Source organism: the organism of the source record quoted next, unplaced genomic scaffold, assembly GCF_019419815.1.
Source record: "Pyrus x bretschneideri cultivar Hongxiangsu unplaced genomic scaffold, Pyrus_bretschneideri_v1 Contig14, whole genome shotgun sequence".
In the NCBI taxonomy this organism is placed as follows: domain Eukaryota; kingdom Viridiplantae; phylum Streptophyta; class Magnoliopsida; order Rosales; family Rosaceae; genus Pyrus; species Pyrus x bretschneideri.
The window spans coordinates 4,831,342-4,846,454 of NW_025999435.1; the positions used below are offsets into that span (position 1 = coordinate 4,831,342).

The 15,113-nt window shown below is 37.3% G+C and overlaps 1 protein-coding gene across 1 annotated transcript; it reads left to right on the plus strand.

The window, feature by feature from the left end:
• The first annotated feature begins 10,922 nt into the window (after positions 1-10,922).
• LOC125475259 (glutamate dehydrogenase 2-like) lies at positions 10,923-14,895 on the plus strand. Its single transcript, XM_048579900.1, has 9 exons — positions 10,923-11,097; positions 11,206-11,319; positions 13,100-13,321; positions 13,437-13,511; positions 13,622-13,738; positions 13,835-14,085; positions 14,220-14,295; positions 14,384-14,470; positions 14,555-14,895. The coding sequence occupies exons 1-9, from the start codon at positions 10,990-10,992 to the stop codon at positions 14,738-14,740; spliced, it is 1,236 nt and encodes a 411-aa protein (XP_048435857.1). The 5' UTR covers positions 10,923-10,989; the 3' UTR covers positions 14,741-14,895.
• The last annotated feature ends 218 nt before the right edge of the window (positions 14,896-15,113 follow it).

Consider the following 15,113-nt stretch of genomic DNA (forward strand, 5'->3'; position numbering starts at 1 on the left):
TAACATACTTATTTCCTATTGGTGACACATCATTTGATTTGTAAATTTGGTTTAAAAATTAGGTTTCCCTAGCATTATCTAAATAATATATAGCTGCTTTTTAGCCAAATGGATAGGCATCGAGAGATCCAATTAAAGGATAAGACATTTGACCTACAATACGGCCCAAAGAATCCCAACGACAAAACCACACTACGGGAATGAAAGATGACTATCATCAAATGACCACTCATAGCTCTAGATTGTCTACCAACAAAAAAAAGATTAGCACATAACTTAAAGTACTTTCCGACAGCTCAAGCTAGTTAGCGGACCATACAACTTTATGGTGTAGACCTCCATAGACATGTATGTCCAATGTTAACTTAGATCTACGTGTTAGCCATCGACAAGAATAGAAGTCTATAAAGGGGCATAATTCTATTAGACCTAGCGCTCAAGTAAAGTGACTTTCGACCATTCTCTAATGACCACTATGCTCGTTACGCGTCGACTAGTAAATAGCTTAGATGCGCTCTGTGTAAATGTAACTTCCTATCCACATGTCGAGTAGATAATGGAGGAATAGATTATAGGCCACATCCACATGTTCACCCATTAAATGATAGGACAATAGATAATTAAAAGTCAAGGAGCTCACTCAAGGTTTATATAAAGGGGTCAAGTACCCCTCATAAGTAGTCGGATTCACAAGAGGAAAATTACATTTCACTATTGTAAAATGCTCTAGTAAGCCACATTAAATATAACTCAGATCACTATAGTGGATATAACCCATATTTAGAGGTGAATTGCTTAAATTCTTGGAAATTGGCAAAAAATAACCCATTTTCCTAATACCCACATATAAAATCGGACCATGCACAAAAGAGAAATAACAGATATACCCACATATAAAATGTAAAAGCTCACAGATGATGATGTCATTTTTCTGATTTCGAAGAAAGAGATGTGAGCTCTAAGTTTTTGGGTTGGCTCAAATTTGTAAGCATGTCATGTGCATGTCATGTTCATGTTACTGGAAATAGGTGATTTTTAATGGGATTTCGAGAATCTAAGTTCAGGTCAAAGATTTGTAAACTACAGATCTTTAAGGGTGCGTTTGTTGCACCGGACTAACTCGAAGTGGACTAACTTTAAGGACTAAGCTGAATTGGCTTAGACTGGATTAAGCTGGATTGGCTTAGACTAGATTAAGCTGGACTGATTTAGTGAAGCGTTTGGTAGAATGCCGGACTAAAAAAAAAAAAAAGAATAGTTAACAACTATAATTTTATATCATTTAATACACATCTAATAATATTTTATTTTTTATTCAAGCTTTTTCTTTGTGTTTTTTAGAGTGTCTAGAACACTCATCCTCTATCTGGACTCTCCCTGGGAGTTCCTTTATTTTCTTCCCCGTAAGTGCCGTCCCCCAGCACTCATTTTTTCCATTTTTTCCTGCAAACTCGTCCCTAAAGCTTCTTTCTCCTCATTTCTTCATTTTTCTTCGTACTAAAGCTACTCTTTCCCTTTCTCTGTCCATTTCTCGATAATTTTCTGGGAAAGGAATTTTTTTTGTGAATTTTTGGGAATAAGGAATAATTTTTATATAGGGATTGTTGTGTTTTTGTTTTGCATTTTTTTTTTCGAATTTCGGTGTTGAGATTTAGGCAGTGGGTGGGGCTGGGTTTCAGATCTGGGAAATGGGCTGGTAAACAGAGTTCCCCAAAAGCATGTTAACAGACTTTTAGCGTTCCTAAGAGCGTGCGATCGTCAGGTTTGGAGACGGGGGGGAGGGGAAGCTAAGACCTGCTAATCAAATAGTCTAGGCGAGTGAGAGTTAGTCTCATTAAATATAGGCCATACAGGAAACAAACATGGGACTGGATTAATCATTAGTATAGTCCAGTCCAGTGAACTTTAGTGAGGGGAAACGAACACGCCCTAAGGGATTTCCAGAATCTAAGCCCACACATATCCCCCAACGCCGTTAATATACACGTCAACTACAAAATCGATACACGGTCTAAATATTGCATCAAAAACCCTAATTTCTCACAGTAAAAACAAAACTCCCAAATTAAAAAATTGAAAGCTCCAATCATTGTCGCGACCCTCGAGTTCCAAAAAAAATGGCCCATTGCATCAATAGGAAGCGCTAAGAAAAGTAATAGAATTGAGAGAGAGAGAGAGAGAGAGAGAGAGAGAGAGAGAGCCGCAAATTGGGTAATAATTTATATTTTTCGAAAAAAAAAAAATCCAAAAAAGCTAAGATGGGTTGTTGTTGTTGTTGTGAAGATCTGAATACTGATGGAGGGAGGGAGGGAAGGAGGGAGAGAGAGCAACCATTCCCCCCATGTCATTGAAGAATTGATGCATAGGTTGTTGTTGTTGTTGTGGAGTAATTCTTATAGCAATCCTCATACCAGTAGCAGCACCACCACCACTTCAAGCAGAAATGAGGGTTGAATTTCTAGGCAGCCCATTTATATAAGAGGGTAATTTGATCATTTCAAGGTGTAGAAAAAATCATATTTCTATCATATTGTTATGCATGGCGTGTGCATACTCTATGCATATTCCGTTTGTCATATTTCGGTGCTAAGATTAAGAAAATGGGTCATTTTGCAATTTCCCTAAATTCTTTTGTTCATAATCTAGCTTTACATCCTAAGCCCACCAATGGTTGACCATTCTGGTTTTTGTTGGCCTCTTTTAAATGTTAACATGGGTCTATATCTTTTTTTTTTTTTTTTTTAACAAACGATAGCGCTAGTGGGTTAAGTTGTGCACGTTGACTGGGTCTATATATATAAAAAAAAATCTCAAAAAGTTATTAATAATATGATAAGAGTAGTGTTAGGTAGGCTAAATTTGTATTCTAAATTTGCAAACTAAATTACGTGTCATCAATAAGAAATAAGCACGTTAATCAATACTCGGGTAATAATCCAATCATTAACTTCCATGTCATTTAGTTTACAAAATTTAGTCTCTCTAGCATTACTCATATGATAATTCAAAACTACAATTACATTGTTATTAAACTAATAAAAAATATCGAGAAAAGTGATATGACAAAGAAAAAACTTTGCATTCTAAAACCATATCCAAAGGAGATGGTTTTAAATTTGAAGGCTTATGTGGTAGATTGATATTTTTTGTAAATTTATTACCCACTAAAAATAGACTTGAAGCTGCTGTCAAATTCGACAACTTCCTCTGCTACCATTCCATGTCATGTCACATACAAATTGGAATTTCGGTTTGAAAATACTAGTGCTGTCTTTTTTTACTGTTATTACTAATATAGACTTTTTGACCTTTTTTTTAGAGATGCCCTAACTTGTTCATTTCATCTTTAGTAGAGACACCTATTTTTGGTGCATAAGTTACAAGGAATTGAAAGGTTGAAGTTAGTATGAGGTATGGTGGTCATTCACTAAGTCATGCATTTATCATAATCTCTCTTTTGGATGTCCACCATACAATAATATAGTTGTCTCTTTAAATTCTTGCTCGAAAATTTTAGTGGGACAAAACCAAAGCGAAGGAGAAGATAATGCAACATTCTTCTGAATCATCGATGATACCTAGAAATAATTTAGCTTTCATGATTAAATGCCAGTTTCAATTTTTTTTTAATTTAATTTTATTACATATAAAATAAAGAAAACTAATGAAAATAGTTTGAAAACTTTGAGTTTTAACGATAAGGACAAAATAAAGGATAAAATGAATAGGATCATGATTGACTTTTTAGTGTAAAAATGTAATTTTTTGTTAAAATGAACAATACCGGAAGCTTTTCGTTAAAATTTCCTTTAAAATAACTTAGTTTCTGGCTTACTTTTGTCTCTTCCACTTCTAAAGAACTCGACCTCGAAGGCTGAAAATACCTAAACATTATCATGTGTGTATGGGTCTAAGTTGGCATCACCACTTTTTCTTTTAATTTTGACGTTTTCGCTGGTTTTTAATAATTACAAATCATACTTAAACAGAAACCATGTATTTAGAATAATTCTCTTCATTCATGCCACGTTCGGATTAGATAATTTCCTTCTACTTCTGCGTCTTCTGTAACCGATCCCACCAAATAGCATGATTTCTCATTAAACTATAGTAGCTAACTTGACCATCTTCTTTTGTGTAGTTATCTCCTCTAAGAATTGCTTCTCAACTTCAACTCAATCAAGAAAATCTTCTATGCATACAACTCCCTCAAAGCGAGAAAATTTTCCTAACATCAAATAGACAAGGATGGATTCAGGCAAATCTTCCAGTGCATCCCTCCTCAACAAAAGACTGTCTCCACTCTCCAACCATCTTTGATTGATTTTGGTGTGTCCCAAAAGACCATCATCTCATTATTAACAATATTGAGACGCAAGGATTGTTGTGGTGATCCAACAAAATCCAGAACTTCTAATCTTTTTTGTATTTTGAGTGAGAGTACAAAAGGGAAGTGTTATTGGCACTTCAAAAATCTTATTCTACACTTATTAGGAAAGAAAAATACACTTGTGAGGAGTGTAGAATGAGATTTTTGGAGTGCCGGATGAGATTTTGGAGTGCCAATAACAATTCCTAGTACGAAATCCAATCTTGGGTTGTGCGCGATGACTGCCAATATTCTTAAGGGTTGTGTGTTTGGATGAGCAATAAGCACCTTTGGTTTTGATTGAGAAAAAACAACAGGAAGAACCCTCAATGGTAGGCAAGTTTCTTGCCAACATGGTTGTTGATGCCTTCATTACCCATGAACAAATTGAAGTTACAGCTTAATTTTCATTGTATTGCATAATAGACAATATATACAAGATACAATCCTTATTCTATAAGGTTACAATAAGGGACACACATATCCTTCCTAATAAAGGATTTTAATATTTACAATATATTTACATGCCCTTTTTTAATACCACTCACGGCCCCTCAAGTTGGAGCATAGATATCACACATGCCCAACTTGACAAGTGAGTCACCAAAAGATCTACTACACATGGAATGAGTGAGGATATCCGCAAGTTGCTCTTCTGAGTTTACAAACGGTATTGACACAATTTTCTTCTCCAGTTTTTCCTTAATAAAATGACGATCAACCTCCACATGCTTTGTTCTGTCATAGTTGTACTGGGTTCTCTGCAATCTCCCTTGTGGATTTATTATCACAATACAAGCTTGTCGCCTTCTTTTCTTTGAAACCTAGACCGCCAAGTAACTTACGTAACCAAAGAACTTCACATATTCCATGTGCCATACCTCTAAATTTGGCCTCAGCTGAAGACCTTGACACCACATTTTGCTTCTTGCTCCTCCAAGTAACCAGATTTCCGCCACCAAACGTAAAGTATCCAGAAGTAGAGCGTCTATCAGTTACATCACCTACCCAATCAGCATCAGTAAATCCCTCAATCCTCAGATGACCAAAATTTTTATACAAAATTCCTTTTCTTGGAGCCGACTTCACATAAGCTAAAATCCGCATAACAGCTGCCATATGATCCACACTCGGCGAGTGCATAACTGACTCACCACACTTACTGCATAGGCTATATTCGGACATGTATGAGCTAAATAAATTAGTCTTCCTACTAGTCTCTGATATCTGCCCTTATCCACTGGTTCTTGATCCGGATAAATTCCTAAGTAATGTTTCTCCACAATGGGAGTATCCACGGGTTTACACCCATGCATACTTGTTTACTTTAATAAATCCAAAACATATTTCCGTTGAGACAAGAAAATAACTCTGGACGAATGAGCAACCTCCACACCAAGGAAATACTTTAAGTCACCTAAACTCTTCATCTCAAACTCGGCAGAAAGATTCTTCTCTAGTTTGACAATTTCATCTGAATCATTACCTGATATTATCATATCATCTACATAAATAATCAAGGTTGTTACTTTACTGTTTCTCTGCTTCATAAATAAAGTATGATCAGAATGACTCTGATAATACCCATTCTTTCTCATAGCCTGAGTGAACCTCCCAAACCATGCACGTGGTGACTGCTTGAGCCCTAAAGAGACTTCCGCAATCGGCACACTCCCATTTTTCCTCCGTTGCTATACCCTGGAGGAAAATCCATATACACTTCTTTTTCCAGATGTCCATGAAGAAACGTATTTTTTACATCAAAATGTTTCAGTGTCCAATTCAAATTTGCAGCTATTGAGATAAAGACTCGTACCGTATTCATCTTAGCCACGGGAGATAAAGTTTCCTGGTAATCAACTCCATACATTTGAGTATACCTTTTCGCCACTAACCTTGCTTTATACTTGTCAAGTGATCCATCAGCCTTGTATTTAACAGTAAAAACCAATTAGCACCCACCTGGTTTCTTTCCCTTTGGTAGCTCAACTACTTCCCAAGTATTATTTTTTTTGCAATGCCCTCATCTCTTCATCCATTGCTTCAGTCCATTCTCGACTTTTCAAAGCGTCTGCTACCTGGGTTGGTACCTGAATTGAATTCACATTATTTACCCACGCTTGACATTCGGATGAAAGATTTTTATAGGACACATAATTGGTTATGGGATACTTCACTTTTCCTTCTGGAGAGAACCTGTCAGAAGGTACACCATAATTTTGCCTTGGTTGCAATTTATATGTACTTATAACATCATTAGTTACATAAGTATCACTAGTGCTTACCTCAGGGATATCTAGAGAAGATGCATTGGACAACAGCACTGTTGAGCTACAGAGAGGGGGGAAGCTTCGACAATAGTTGGCTGATCACCAGTGCAGTCCTCTTCGGCAGCACCAACACATGGACTAGCAGTTTCTTCTTTGATGAGAAGCTGCGGGATACTTGGAGCAGGTTCAGTGAGAACCTGCTGTCTATTCCCAACAGTAGGCTCGGCAGGAGGAGACCAAGCATCATCACCTTGCATCACTCGGTACACCGTGAACTCTTCCTGAAGACTTTTCCTCTTGTACATCCAACCATTCAAGAACACCATCAAGATCACAGCTAGAACTCTCCCCATTGTGATCCAAAGTGGTGATATGGGAGTACAAAAATATTCAAACTCAGAAAAAGGTCATATCCATGGTGATATACATGTGGCGAGTGGTAGAGTGGTAACACTTGTAACCTTTCTAGTGGGATGCAAAACCCACAAAGACACACTGAAGAGCACAAAGATCCAATTTACTACTGATGAATCTTGTCAATATGAACATAAACCACGCAGCCAAACACTCGAGGAGTGAGAGTATTGGTACAAACAACTAGAACATGCTCCGTCAACACTTGGAGTGGAGTACGAAATTCTACAACCTGGGATGGTATGCGATTGATAACATACACGGTATAAGTGATGCCATCTAGGGAACAGACCCACCAATAAGCAGTGTATGAGCAGTTTCCAAAATATGACGGTTTTTCCTCGCAACCCTGTTTTGTCGTGTGGTGTACGAACAAGTTGTCTCATGGCAAATTCCTTGATCATGAAAAAAAATTAGAAAACTTAGAGTTAATATATTCTCCCTATTATCAGTACGAAGAACTTTAATAATAGAGGAATATTAAATAGCCACCATCTGAGAAAAAGACCGAATAATTGTACTTACATCACTTTTATATTTCAACAAATACTCCCATGTCATACGAGTGCAATCATCAACAAACGTAACAAATCACTTAACTCCTGCAATTGTATTAACGGGTGAAGGCCCCTAAACATCTGAATGCACAAGCTTAAACGGAAGCAATCTTTTATTCATACTAGAAGGAAACGAAGCACGATGGCTCTTAGCAAGAATACATACTTCACAATGTAAGTTTGATTCTTTTATTTCATGAAACATACTAGGCAACATACGCCTTAAATAACCAAAAGAAACATGTCCTAACCGATGATGTAACAACAAAACTTCTTGCAGATTACTAGTACGGGATGCTCGAACTGCATTAGCTCTACCAGGAACGACGTCATCCACATAGTACAAGCCCTCTCTATTAGTGCCACGCCCAATTATCTCATTGGTTTGAATATCCTGAAGCAAACAAAAAAATGGATACATAAGTACAACACAATCCAATTGCTTAATAACTTGGGGAATAGATAATAAATAGTGAGACAACGATGGAACAAACAAACAGTGGTGGAGAAAAAGAGATGGCATGAGGTCCATTGTGCCGGCCCCAGTCACCATGGCAGTGGTGCCATTTGCTATGGCAACACACTTTTGATGTGTCGTTGTCATATACTTAAATAACCTTTTATCAAACGTCACATGATTAGTTGCTCTAGAGTCTAGGACTCAACCTATATGGTGTTCAGTACCAAAGGTTAAAAGAACACGCCCATTAGTACCTGTATTGGACGAAGACTCAATGGGATTGAGTCGGGTCAACAAGGCTTGACTTGGATTCCCCTAAGTAGGCACAACATTTTGTTTCTAGTTGTTGTGGCAGCCATAGATGGACGCCTTCCACTAGCCCCGCTAGAAACACGTTCTTTAGCACGCAATTTCTTTTTCAATTTCAGAAACCATTCAGGTACTCCATGTTTTTTAAAACATGTATCTTTCGTATGACGGGTTTGCCCACAACAAGTACATTTCAAATCATCTTTATTCTCTTGAGTGAAAGGGCAAGAATTGGTTGATGGAGATGGGCCATAGGGCTGGCCAGAAGAAGGAGGCAGTGACACCATAGCCACCCGCCGGGGAAGGGGGGCGGGCTCCTTGGTTCCCAGCGGTACTACCTCCCATTATAGTAGCATAGCGTTGAGCTTCCTGCTTAACTACTGAAAACACTTCCATCACAGATAGTAGAGGTTGAGTTCTCAGAATATCACTATGGACCTTGTCAAATATCATCAAGGCCCGCTAAAATAGCATACACACGGTCTAGTTGAACTTCTTCCCGAAGTGTTTTCAAGTCAAGAGCACACTCCATCTTCGTTGGTTTTCTCTGATCGAGTTCTTGCCAGACAGCTTTAAGGTCGACATGGTATACACCAATAGGCCACCCTTCTTGGCAAAGTTGGAATGACTTCAACTTCAATTCATAAATCTGAGAGATATCCAACCTATCATAATACGTCCTGGTAACTTTTTCCCATACTTCTTTAGCAGTACGAAGATGAATGAAAAAACCCGCGATAGTAGGATCCATGGAGTTAATCAACCATCATTTCACAATTGCATTCCCAGTCTCCCAAGCATCATATTCGGCACTGCCTTCATTGGGCTCCTTAATACTCTCTGTCACGAACCCTTTCTTTTCACGCCCATCAATATGCATCTCTAATACTTTGGACCAAAGAGGGTAATTTGATCCATTGAGTTTTATAGTATTTGGTACGTTTGAAGCATCACTTTGAATAACCACATGATTGACAACTGACTCGTGGGTAGAGCCAAATGCCCTACCCTCTAATTTCAGCACAGTCTCTTCTTTGTCACTCGCCATTAATCACAATACATACCACACACACGGTATGGAGCAGCAAGCACGCAGTTTTGCTGCAGGGATGCAGCGACAAACACTGAAGTCTGTTGTGGTCCTTGTTTCTTACGACAGCAAAATCGGCAGTCTGGACTTGTTGCAGAGATGCAACATAGATCATATACGAGCGAGGGTTTTTCCTGCTTTTACGATAGCAGCGGCACGGTGGGAACTTTTTAGGGTTATGCTTGGCTCTGATGCCAAATTAAATTTACGGCTTAATTTTCATTGTATTGCATAATAGACAATATATACAAGATACAATTCTTATTCTATAAGGAAACAATAAAGGACACACACATATCCTTCCTAATAAAGGATTTTAATATTTACAATATATTTACATGCCCTTTTTTAATACCACTCACGGCAACAGAACATACCTCTAGAAAGCTTTCTAACATATGTGATCTCCAGGAAAGTCATTTTGTAAATTAAGCATCTTGCAAATGCTCACTTGGTTTTGTTTGAGTAATAAAATTAAAAAATTTGTTTTTATGACTTGGCAGATGACCTTCATCTACATATCTGTATTTGATAATGATGATGAGTAAATTATCTAGAGAATTCTTTAATGGTGGAATGTAAATTATTCAACTTCTCCAGAATATGTAAACAAAAATGTATATTTGCATCCTTTTCGTTTACATCTGTTGGAGGTGAATTCGGCTAGTCGAAGATAGAAAAATAAATAATATCCCAAATTTATATCTTTCTCATTAGGGTAGAACTTATATTTACATCTTTACGAAAATAAAATATAAAGTGGGACATAAATATGAGTTTTACAACTCAAAATTTGCAATTCTCCATTTAGATGCTCTTATAAGCCTTTAGTTGTAAAATGCAGACCCTCTTATTCTTTCTGCATCTTGATTAATTAAAGTAAAAGGATTTACTCACTCACTGCCCATTGTTGACTCCCATTTATTTGTCTACTAATCTAGTTCATTTTAATTAAGCACCATAATCATGGATTTCCACCTTTTCAGGTTCATAAAAAATTTCTCGGTGCTTCAGAATATTCTTCTTAAATATTTTACCATGTATATCTTTATTTTAAATATATGTATTTTTTTAGCAAACAATATTATTTATATTAAAGTTAATAAAAATGTAATTCAAATTTACTTTCGAAGAGAATCGAACTTAAAATCTTTTACCTACAAACGAAAGAAAATATTTTTAAAACGCGGTACTGAGACAAGCTCGTTACAACCGTGGTCAATTTTGAACAACCCTTGCTGTCACTGTCACACTAACCCATCTCATGCACTGTAGTGTGAGGGCCTCATAAGTCAAATAAAAAAGGACAATTTTATTTATTTTTATATACTTATTTCCATAAAAATTGATAGACTTTTCGCCTACATTTCTTTTCCGATAAATTTCTAGCTACTTTTTCTTGACTGAATCTGACTGACCCATCTCACCATCTTTGTCCCGTTGTTCTCAGTCCTTGCTTGCTTTTAGGTTCTGGGGTTTTACTGTTTCATTGATTTCAGCAGAGGCAGAGAGAGGCAGCCATGAATGCTCTTGCAGCCACCAACCGCAACTTTCGACATGCAGCTCGCATTCTTGGGCTGGATTCCAAGCTTGAGAAAAGCCTTTTGATTCCCTTCAGAGAAATCAAAGTAAATAATTTCCATTTGCTTGCTCATTCCATAAATTCTTCGTTCTTTTTTCTTTTTCCCCTTATTTTGTTCATAATTTTTTGGATTTTTATGGTGTTTGATTTGCAGGTTGAGTGTACTATTCCGAAAGATGATGGCACCCTGGTATCCTATGTTGGATTTAGAATCCAGCATGACAATGCCCGTGGCCCAATGAAAGGGGGAATCCGTTATCATCCTGAGGTTTATATTTCCTTCTTCTTTCTTTTTATGTCAATGTTGTTATTTTCCGTGCGTATCCCTCCAAGTTTGTTGATTTGGGGTTTTGGTTTCTGGCCTAATCGAAAAGTTGGACTTAATCTGTTGATGTTAGGATTCCAATTTATGGTTTTTATTGTAGATTATATTCATTCATCTGGTTTTGATCTTTTGGTTATATTTATAACTTTGATGGCTATATGCTCTCAATCATTGGGGAAAATTTAAATTGGATTCGCGGTTCCACTGTCATAGTTTGCCTCAATTTCACAGTTCGTCTGTCAAACCCGTGTTTCTGTTTATGATGAGTATTATATCTGTGTGCTTCAAGACATTTGATTTAACAAAGAGGGTTTTCTTAGAAATGAGATCAGATTCCTTCTTCATTATTTAGAAAACCTGTGAAGGGGAGATACATGGGTAATGCTACTTCTGTCTGTGTTTGATTGGTTTTTGCCAAAATTGATCTTTTTCTAACGAGTGAATAGTGTGTTCTCCAAACTACTATTGGTTTCTATTTCAGGAAAATGTCTTTATGCTGCTTGAGAAATGACAATTGTGTTACCTAGCATTGTTTTTATGTCCAATAATTGACTGGTTATAAACGCCTTATGAAACGGCATTGATTGTATGTATAATGTAAAGCCCAAACATCGATTGTGATCTGCGCATGATTGTGAGATCATTGGATGTCTTTGGTTGTCGTCTTGTTGATAAGTAAAGTTTCTTCTGTTATGTATTTTCCTTTTCAGCACACTTATTGTTGTATTGTGTAACCGTAGATTATCTGTTTCCCTTTGAGTTGGCCCACACCATAAATTTATAGAACCTTTTAGGACTATGCAACAATTGGAAGGGGAAACTGGATTGAGATAGCAAGTGCGGGATATATTACCTAGACTGTGCTCCATGGTGAGTTCCACTTGTTATAGCAACCCATGTTGTTCGTAGTACTTGTAACTGGTATGTTCAATATTGCTAGCGAGTCAATGGAGTAATTAGATGTAAAAATGTCCTTAACAAGTACTACTTCTATCAATGTTAATAAAATTCTACTTGGGCACCATACAAAGAAGGTACTGCTGTTAGCAGTAACTGCGATAAGAATTCAAAACATAATATATGTTTAATGGTTTTCTATGTATGACCACAAACCCACAAATGTAGAGCACCATAACAGTTTTATTTTCAGAAAAGTATTCAAATGACCTTAAAACACAGTGGAATTATTTACCATTGATTTTTCTGCAGAGTTAATTCTTCATGCATACAGATTACCGTTCAATGAACTACATTTGTCCTGCAGCAGTTCTATGCCTTGCTACATGTTTCCTTTATTCTTGTGTTTTTAACCGGATCCTCTTTGTGAGGATCCTCACCGGATCCTCAAATCACATCCGTTCATCTTACATTGTGCGGTTAGAAATCATTGTAAATTTTTTTATTTAAAATTGAATATAAACAGTACCTGATGAAAACTGGCCGCATGATATATGATGAACGGATGTGATTGGAGGATCCTTGGGATCCTCACAAAGAGGATCCAGCGATGATCCTCTCTCTTTAAATAATACGAGAGGTTTCTCGAATATATAAGGATTGTCTTGTGCATTACGTTTTATGAGAATTCCCTCACATAAATCTTAACTGGGTTTCACGTATAGACTACTCTTACGGTCTACCTGTGAATCCTCTTGTAATTTATGCATTTAAGCTATCTTAATATGCATCGAATACTGAAGTAGCAAATATTCAATGGTGCAAGGTTGACCCAGATGAAGTGAATGCTCTAGCCCAGCTAATGACATGGAAGACAGCTGTAGTAAACATTCCTTATGGTGGAGCTAAGGGTGGGATTGGCTGCAACCCGAGGGACTTGAGCGTCAGTGAGTTAGAACGTTTAACTCGTGTTTTTACTCAGAAGATCCATGATCTCATTGGAATTCACAGGGATGTTCCTGCTCCTGACATGGGAACTAATTCCCAGGTATCCTGTTTCCTTTCAAAGTAAATTGAGAGTACAGTCTTTGTTGGTCGAAAATAATAAATATACTGTTGTCTTTGGTGTAAACTACACGTGCTTAGTTTTTTAAATTGTACAGACAATGGCTTGGATTCTTGACGAGTACTCAAAGTTTCATGGGCATTCACCTGCAGTTGTGACAGGAAAACCGATTGTAAGTACCGCACATCCACAGACGGTTTATAATTATGGTAACTGGATAGAATCAAATCATCATGATTCTAAAGAATTTTATTTCTTATATTCGTTGTGTTTCCAATTCAGGATCTTGGGGGTTCACTTGGAAGGGAGTCTGCGACTGGACTTGGGGTGGTTTTTGCAACCGAGTCTTTACTTGGTGAATACGGAAAGTCAATTTCTGGTATGAAGTTTGTTATACAGGTATGTCCTAAATAATGATAAAATTTTATTTTCCAAGGCCATATGCGTGATGACATGAATATGTGTTCGGCTTCTAACTTTGTTGATACATTTTAGGGTTTTGGAAATGTGGGCTCATGGGCAGCCAAGTTGATCCATGATAGAGGGGGTCATGTCATTGCTGTTAGTGACATCACAGGTGCAATTAAAAACCCTGCTGGAATCAATATCCCAGATCTTCTCAAGCACAAAGATAGCAATAGAAGTTTGAAGGAATTCCAAGGTGGAGATGCTATGGACCCAAATGATTTGCTTGTTCATGAATGTGATGTTTTGATTCCATGTGCCTTAGGAGGAGTTATTAACAAGTATGTACCCTGCTTCTTTATTCATTACGAACATCATAACCGGACTTTCTCGGAAATTTTGTGTCAAAATTGTTTATATGTTTTCCCTTTCTTTCCTACTGTTTGATGTTGATATATTCAAATTTATATTTAAGGGAAAATGCAGCTGATGTGAAGGCAAAATTTATAATAGAAGCTGCAAATCATCCGACTGACCCCGAAGCAGACGAGGTAACAAGGACAACTGCATTTTCTCAACTTAAATAAGCATACTGGTTGCTGAAATCTCCTACTTAGGTATAAAATCCCTCTGCTGCAGATTTTGTCCAAGAAGGGAGTTGTTATTCTCCCTGACATATATGCAAATGCTGGCGGTGTGACGGTGAGCTACTTCGAATGGGTTCAGGTAAAAAGAAGCAATTGCGGTGTGCTGTAAATGCCTATTATCTAAATCAATATGGCTTGAAATCCTCCTGTCTATTGTCTGCAGAATATTCAAGGATTTATGTGGGAAGAAGACAAGGTTAACTGTGAGCTTAAAAAGTACATGCACAAGGCCTTCCTTGACATCAAGGCATTGTGTCAAACTCATGACTGCAGCTTGCGAATGGGAGCTTTCACTCTCGGGGTGAACCGAGTCGCACGTGCTACACTCTTGAGGGGTTGGGAAGCATGAATGAAGTCTTTTCATTTTAATTTTCTCCTTTTGTGCCCATCAAATGCTTCTTCTTAACATCAGTCATGCAATGTAATGGGAATCGAAAAACCGGATACTCAAGCAAACTGGAGAAACCAACCTAAGAAAGAAATAAAAGTCCTTTAGTTCATTTACATTAGTATTCTTTTGTGCTTTTAACACATTTTCTTATTAGCTTCTCATGTGAAGTGTGTCCATAAGCTCGGCAAGCTTTAGCTACCGTCACTAGCCTTAGCAGCAGGAACACCTGTAACCCTGGTTTACTGAATTCAGGTTTAAGCCTTGTGAATCAGTGCAATAAACTCAAAAAAGAAAAAGAAAGCATGTGTATAATGACGATATGTGCAAAATT

Coding starts and splice junctions, on each gene's coding strand:
- LOC125475259 (XM_048579900.1), top strand. CDS start 10,990: ATGAATGCTCTTGCAGCCACCAACCGCAACTTTCGACATGCAGCTCGC. Junction 13,322..13,436: donor ACATGGGAACTAATTCCCAG/GTATCCTGTTTC, acceptor TAAATTGTACAG/ACAATGGCTTGGATTCTTGA. Junction 14,471..14,554: donor GCTACTTCGAATGGGTTCAG/GTAAAAAGAAGC, acceptor TATTGTCTGCAG/AATATTCAAGGATTTATGTG.